Source organism: Rhagoletis pomonella, unplaced genomic scaffold, assembly GCF_013731165.1.
Source record: "Rhagoletis pomonella isolate Grant_MI unplaced genomic scaffold, Rhpom_1.0 Rhpom_scaffold_00013, whole genome shotgun sequence".
In the NCBI taxonomy this organism is placed as follows: domain Eukaryota; kingdom Metazoa; phylum Arthropoda; class Insecta; order Diptera; family Tephritidae; genus Rhagoletis; species Rhagoletis pomonella.
Window position 1 is genome coordinate 5,591,355 of NW_023458567.1, and position 8,471 is coordinate 5,599,825.

The following is an 8,471-nucleotide window of genomic DNA, read 5'->3' on the forward strand; positions in this document are numbered from 1 at the left end:
TATAACCTGTGTATTATTTAACTAAGTTCGGCTTTACAAATAGGTGGCAACCCTCTTCAAAATATTTTAAACTTAAACTATTTTAAACCTTTTTCGTCTGGCATTGTGATACAAATTGCAATTAACTGATGAATTAAGCTGAATTTGACTTTTGAAACATGTGGCAACTCTCCTAAATATATATCAGAAATAAAATCTTTTCAAACCCATTTAAATTCGACATTTCAAACCGCCCTAATTCTAGATTAGATAGGTCTTTTGAACAGGTGGCAACCCTCCTAAATTTATTACAGCCTTTTCAACCAATTTCGACTGATACCCATCTTTTATAAATTCATCCAATTTGTTAATAATTTGAATGTAATTTTTAAATACTTGGCAACCCTATCAAACATTTTAAATTCTAAAACTAAAGATTTCTTAACACTCTCTTGTCTGACACCCGTATTTTCGTATTTTACATAACTTTTGTATAAATAAATTAAATTCGAATTCTCAAAGAGATGGCAACCATCTACAAAAGTTTTTCAAGCTTCTCAATTGGCCACACATTAATGTTCTATTTTGAAATGACCACCATTTTATGTATAATTTTTAAATAAGCAGAAGTTTGTGTCGATTTTTAAAATGGTAAGAATTTATGCCCAGTTTTTAAAGGAGAAAACATTTATGTCCAATTTATAAATGATAAAAATCTTATATCACCAACAATTCGTGCTCAGTTTTTAATTGTAACTGGCGTTTTAGCCCTTTGACAACTTGGGGAAAAAAGATTTTCGCAAAAAAAAACATATAATATAATTTTTTTAGAAAGTGCTATATTTTATAAAAAACACTTATCATATATATTTGGTACAAAAATGTATGGCACTAAATGAATACTTTCTTGAAGACAGCAAAATTTCTACTTGCACCTAAAATGTATCTATCACGCCGCCTCTCTCATTCTCACCCCTGGCTAATAAACTCTCGGTTTCAGCATAAACATTAGCGGATCTTTCGTGCGCAATATCAACTCAGCAATAAGTATCGGCTCTGTTGTGCTATCACCGACAAACTCGATTTCGAAATGCCGCAGCACATTCGTCACAACACTCTTTACCTCCAAAACAGCGAAACGTTGGCCGATGCAATTACGCGGACCCGCCGAAAAAGGTATATAAGCGTAGGGGGTTATTTTCGAAGCGCCATTCGAAATATCAAATCGTTCTGGCTTGAAGCTGTTCGGCTCGGGAAAGAGATGCGGCTGGCGTCCCAGGTGGAATGGTGCAATGCCGATGTTAGTGCCAGCGGGAAGAACTTTGTCATCTTAAAAAAAAAAAATTAAATACCTAATAATCATGCCCCCAAGCCCGCATGAAAATTTCAAGTTGTACGCACTTATTTCGCACTCCTGCGTCACTTTACGTCCCAACAGCGGCACCGAAGGGAACATCCGTAGCGTCTCCTTAATGCACAACTCCACATAGTTCAGCTTATTCAATATGTCATAGGTAACCGGCTTGCTTTTATCCGTACCCAAAATGTCAACAATCTCCGCGAAACACTTGCTTTGACACTCCGGATAGATGGCGATATTGTAGAAGAAGAAATTGATGGCCGAAGAGGTGGTGTCGTGTCCCTCAAACATGAATGTGTCGACCTCTTCGCGTATATCCAAATTGCTCAAAGGTTTACCATCGATCTGTGACTGTAGCAGGATATCGAGAAAGGCTTGCTTACGCTTAGCGCCCACATCGTTGTCGTTATCCACTTCGGTTGTAGTGTAGTCATTCGCTTTGCTCTTTTCGGCACTGGCAGCCATGTCAGCGGTGGCGTTGTGTTTGCACAACAACTCTTCGCGGCGCTGCAGTATAATACGTTCGGTGAAGCCATGCAGCACAGCTAAGGCACATTTCTCTTCGCGTGCCACACTGGTGAACTGATAAGTGAAGTCGAAGCGATAGATAATGTCGAACATACGCTTGTGTGTCACGGTAGATATGCTGCAATTTTCAATTAAATTTTTCTTAGATAAAAATTCCTTACATGTGTAAAACTTACGTTTTAACCGCCTGCACATACTCCGAATCGGCATTGGTTTGCGCATGCACGGATACACCCATGGCAGTTTCTGAAATTAAGAAAATATGCACTCATGTCTTAGAGTGTCAGTTTATCGGGGAAATAATGAAAAACAACTTTAGTCAAAGCTTGGCTCAGACACTTCCTGTATAAAGTTTAGATTTTAAGATGATAGAACCATGGAATTTATATGTAAACCACCTTGCGTCTTGTACAAAATATTATCTAACTCTAATTTTTCCGATACATTTTAAATCTTTTTTTTTATTATTTTGTGTTTTTTTTCGGTCATATCGCACACCTAGATCTAAAGTGGGCTTGTGGATCGTACAGATTCAACGCAATTAATACAAGAACAGATATAACAGTAGTTTTTTGTTTGATGTATATACGTAATGGAGAAAAAATTCAACGCTTTCATTCTTCAAAAATTAGAAATTTAAATTCTAAAAAATCGTAGATCTGAACGAGTTTTTTTTTTAATATAATGAACAGGGAGATAAAATATAATTTCAAACCTAACTTTTAAATGGAAATATGTAGGTGATAGGGTTTTAGAAAGTTATCGATTTTCTTTCTAAGTCAGTGAAGGCGTTATCAGCTCCAGATTATCAAAAAAAAAAAACTTTAATAATCTCGTTAAAACCCGTCCCATCTCCCTTTTCACTCCCCCATTACCACATATCGTATCCAGCGTGCACAAATTTATCCAATCGTACAAATTGCATCCTTCACTTCCTTGCATCTGTCGCTCACGTTCCAAATTAGCTACCAAAACTCGCGATTCGCGCTCGAACACTTCAATAAATTGAGCCAAGATGTTGAAATGAAAAGCTGGCGTTATGGCCTTCCGACGCTTATGCCATTTGCGTCCACGACTTACGAGCAGCCCTTCTCTCAGCCACGGCTCCAATGCTTTATACTCGCCTGCCTTCTCAAGAAATGCCATCGAACCCAAAATCGCTTCCACATCCTTCACATCAGCCATCATTATATTCAATTCAGGACCTAACCACACTTTAACTGTATTGCCATAGGTGTTAAGGAATTCGCGGAGTTTTTCTATTTTCTTATGCGATGGCTTATTTATAAAATACAGAGCATGACCTATGATGGGCAATGCCGGCGCTGATGGTATGTCACTGGTCACATCAATCAAATACTTATACTTTAGTTTATATATGAGCGCAATGGCGGTTAGTATCGCCGTAGTCACAAGTAGACCGAACATTAGGAACATTTTTGAAACACTGACTGGCACATTTCGGTTGGATAGTTGCATACGCATAGACTAAGTGCCAGAGGTCCAGTTTGGGCTCAAGCCTTTTGTGAATAAGCATATAAAAATCTTATCAATTGTTTGAGTCTATCAGTGAGTGCTGCCGAAATTTTCAAAAATATGAATGCGTTGTATGAAGCAGATTGTCGGCCGCTGTGGCGTAGTGGTAAGCAGTGCGCGCTTCCACGCCGCAGCACCTAGGTTCAAACCCTGGTCAAAGCAACATTGCAAAAAAATATAGAAAAAATGTTTTTTCTTAACAGCGATCGTCCTCGGCAGGCAATGGCAAACCTCCGAGTGTTTTTCTGCCATGAAAAACAGCTTCTCACAAAAATACAATCGCCGTTCGGAGTCGGCGTAAAACTGTAGGTCCCTCCGCTTTGTGTGACAACATCAAGGCGCACGCCACAAGTCGGAGGAGAAGCTCGGCCAAACACTAACATATGTGTAAGCGCCAATCTATTATTATTATTATTATTATGAAGCAAATTGCTTATCAGTCATTTTACATCAGCTGGCCAAACAATTTTACATTTAAATATTTTCGGTTATGCCTTGAAGGAAAATTTTTTCTCAACACTAAAATGTGTATGATAATAAAAGAAAAATGCTTCTATTTGGAGGGTAGTTAGAGCCGTCATGGGTGAAAAAAAAATTGCGCTGATTTTAGAAATGTAATCAGGGCTCAACGGGACAGAAACCTGCACTAGTTCCAAAAGATTTTCATTGAAATTTAACCACACAAAAAACCTAAAAAATCTGAATTTTTCCAAAAATGGCTGGGCAAGTGAAGTGACCAGCAGCCGGATTCCGACATTCGCTATCGAAAATTTTGATTGCCACAAATCCCCATAAGAATCGCAGGCGCGCCTAAGCAACTAGAAAAATCTTCATAGTTGGATGCCCCTCATACTGCTAGATTTAACGCTGTTTACACATTTTATATGTTACTTTTCCATGTTGTAAGTATACTTTTAGGCGCCACTTCTTTTCATTTAGAGAAATTTGGCGACGAAAATTGAGCATAGCGATTATTAGAATTCCACTGCAGGATGCTATTATTATTACAAAAAACACGATTTAGCGGTTTTTAGCGGGAGCATAAAAAAAATTACACACAAAACTTTTTCTCGCCGTAAGTATTCAAATAAAACTAACACACGCTAACCTTTTTTTCGTAATACGGCTTAGTATGTATTTATGTTACCATATACATATGTATGGGCACAATAGTCCTACTGGTCGTAGTGCTTACGCTACTAATATATATCTATCTATCAATCTATCTATGTATATTAGGATGGTCCAAAATAAGTAGAGTCTGAATTTTAATGCTCTCACCCCCTAGGATTGTTCTATATCGAAAAAATATAGCCCAATTTCTTTTTATTTTCAAATCAAAAAATATTTAGAGGTCGCTCAAAGCGCTCAAAAACCACTTTTCGTAGAAATGGTATAGACGTATTGAAAGTCAATATTTTTCGATCGGAAAATTCTGATTCTCTTCAGGAGATTTCGAGTTACAATACCTCATTGCTTATTTAACCATTTTTTTAATACTAAAAATTTGTTTGCATTTTCACATGCATTTTACGACCACCCTAATGTATGTATATGCAAATGTACATATTTATAGTAACTAAATGCTAACAAATGTATGTATGTATAAATGTACATACATTTTTGTATTGACAACGAACAGAGTTTTCACAATCAAAGTCCATTTGCAGATTAAGAATAATACAAAATATGAATGTATCAGGATGTATGTATATTAGACCGTTCCACCTTAGACCAAAAAAAATTAATTTTTCGAAATTGCCCTGCAAAAAAATATTTCAGATTCGAAGGTGTATGGCGAACTTTTTTTTCAGGTACGGTCTATATTGGATTCAGAGAAAATGAGGAAGCCGATCAGTTAGCCAGAATTGCTGCTGCCGCGACCCCGAAACGATCTGAGCCCTTCCTTTCAGCACAATAAGGGAAAACACCAAACGAAGGGAAATGCATTGCTTACTAGGAGGGTACATGGAAAACTTTGGGCGCTTTGAGCGCCCTCTAAATATTTTCTGATTTCAAAATAAAAAAACTGGGGTATAATTTTTTCAGTACAGAACAATCCTAGGGGGGAGAGCATTCGAATTCCGACTTTACTTTTACGCACCTTAATGTACACACAGCCCGCGTCAAATCGATAGCACCTAAACATTTAGAACAGTTTTGACTATTTATTTTTTGATTGTTTGAAGTTTATTATTTTTATATAAATCTAACAAATACCAAAAAAATTTCAGACTTCGTACAAAAATAAGAATAATTATTGGTATGCAGTTTTATAGCTTATTAAATTCTAGTACAATAAAGTGCAAGTTTAAAGTATCTAAAAATCGCGTTGAATTTTGATAATTTTTTTGCTGACGGTATCACGCATTTTCTTCCACACAAAGTAACTTTTTATATGGAAAAGAGTGCATAACAGCGTCAGAAAAAAAATATCAAAATTAAATTCGATTTTTTAGCAACTTCCAACTATCACTTTATTATAGTAGATTTTAATAAAATCTAAAACGGCATATCAAAAATGAGTTCAGAAATTCCAATTAAAATACTTAGAAATGGGATGAAAAGTTTGTGCAGTTTTAAGCAAGTTTTGTACAAAGTTTGAAATTTGGGCTTATATGGCTTTTGTTAGATAAGGAGCTGAACTTGAATAAAAAATTAATAAACCTTAAAAAAGCAAAAGAAAAGTAGTCAAAACTGTGCATGTATATGATAATATGTATGCGAAAAATTCAAAAAAAAAAATATTAGCTCTTGAATAAGTAAGCAAACATGCAATATTTTTGCGAGATTTTCGTAATCACAAAGGAATGCTAAAATCTTATGTGCGCTGACCACAATTTTCCTTCAAAGTTATAATACAAGCACACATGTACATAAGTACATATGAATGTTCCCACAATGGCACATTGATCGTAGTAAATTCCATTAAATACTACAAACAATTTATCTACAATGCCATTGATGGAAATTTTTGCTACATTTGTTTTTCGCTAAAAATTTTCCATGGCCTCCAATGAACACTTTCATATACAAATACTATGCTAGCTCGTTCAATTCAAACACTGCATACATACATACATGTACATACATATGTACATCATTCGCAAAAGTAAATAAAAACTCAATGTTCATCCTTTTACATTGTTTACACGAAAGCGCGCAAAACTACGCTGGCAAAAAGATATAAACAAGCTAGAATTATTCAATCGGCTAACAATAATAATTAAAATTGATTTGAATTAAAATAGAGTAAAAGTTCCAAAAATAATCTAAAATAGCCCAGAACGACCTAAAAATAATGGCAGCGCGTCATTATACATTGGTGACGTCAGTCGGCATAACAAATTATTTACATATACATATATCAATGTTTACCTACAACTGCTAATTCGTACACCTGCCTCAATTTTGATGCGTACATATGTAAACAAACAATTTTCCAATTTTTGTGTGCAAAATTTTCATGTGAACATTCACTCCATTTTCAGCTACATACATATTTACGTTTTTTGCCTCTGTTTCCGATCACGGCAATACCCGGTCAAGATCAGCGCCAATATCATCAACCATCAACCACCCCGGCAACGTCATGCGCCATCAAAATAGTACAATTGAAGCAAATAAACGTTGGCATTCCATTGCGATGTATCGGCCGCTCGTTTGCTCGCATTAGCGGATGCAGCGGTGGCGGAAACAAGATGACGATCAACGCCAAATGGCTCTGTGTATTGTACGTTGAGCACTAAGCGGATGTACAATACATACATACACATTGAAATGCTCTTAAATATGTTTGTGACTAACAGCAATGTGGCTCTGGCGCACCTTTTCCTCTCGCTCTCTCGCTGTCAAGGACGCCACTACGATACACTTTTTTCAAAAGTTCTTGATCTTTTCTATACTTATGTATGTATGTATGTATGTATGTAAATAGCATGTGCTTGTTTATGTACAGTTATGTATTTGTGTATATACCATCTAGGCTAATGACCAAAAATTCAACAAATTCCATTACCTATTAATCTCCGATGTATTTTTGCTTCACAAAACTCTGTACATTTCATCTAAAAGTACTTGTAATATGTATGTACATACATATGTACTCATGAAAAACTACATACAAAATCAGGGATGTTTTGTGTGGGCGAGTGTAATTGGTGAGTATGAGTGAGCTATACATCACTTAAACACAAATACAAATGACGAATATGAGTTAGAGATCTGGCCCGCTGGGAAAATAGGTAAGCACCTTACGAAGTAATCCATGTTTTCTTTCAGCTTTTAGTACCAAAATTGTCATCATGAATATGAAGGATGAATTAAGCCGCTAGGTGGCGCGGGTGTCGAGATATTTATGGTCCGATTTGTTTCATATTTAGAACGTAATAAAAGCTTGCCTTAAAAAAATTGTTTTTAAATTACTTGTTTTTATTCTGCTTCTTTATAATAAACTGTTTAGTTTACTTATTATTTGAACATTTATCTTTTTTTAATATCAATCTTTCAATTCCTTTCTTTACATTTTTCATTACCTTTATTGTCTTTTTCTCTGTAATTATCTTATTTATCTTTATTTTTATTTCTATCTTCATATTTGCCTTTATCCTTATGTTCATCTTTAATTTTATCTCTATATTTATCTTAATATTCACCTATACCTTTTCCCACATAATTTTCTTTATCTTTATCTTTACCTTCAACTTCATCGTCATCGTCATCGTAATAATCATCTTTAGCTTCATCTTCATCTTATCCTTTATCTACGTCTTAGTTTACATCTTCATTTTCACCTTCACCTTCATCTCCTTCTTAATATCAATCTTAGCCTCTGTATTTTTATATATGTCTTTGTCTCTGCCCTTGTCTCTGTCTTTATCTCTGCCATTCTCCCTTTATGTACTTCACAAGATGAAATTGAGACGGTTACATAATCGTACTACCGATACCTCCAGCTGCTTCGATTCAAAAAGCGTTGCCGTCCCCAATGGCCTTGGTCGATTCAAACAGAACACCAAAATTGTCACATCAGAAGTGAAAAATGTACTCATCCTCGTCTTCATCTGAA

At 35.6% G+C, this 8,471-nt stretch overlaps 1 protein-coding gene across 1 annotated transcript; it reads right to left on the minus strand.

Annotated features, from left to right (window-relative positions):
- Positions 1–839: 839 nt before the first annotated feature.
- On the minus strand, positions 840–3,381 carry LOC118748622 (cytochrome P450 4d1). Its single transcript, XM_036483187.1, has 4 exons — positions 2,743–3,381; positions 2,044–2,113; positions 1,381–1,985; positions 840–1,308 (listed from the first exon to the last, which is right to left on the minus strand). The coding sequence occupies exons 1-4, from the start codon at positions 3,350–3,352 to the stop codon at positions 959–961; spliced, it is 1,635 nt and encodes a 544-aa protein (XP_036339080.1). The 5' UTR covers positions 3,353–3,381; the 3' UTR covers positions 840–958.
- Between the last annotated feature and the right edge of the window lie 5,090 nt (positions 3,382–8,471).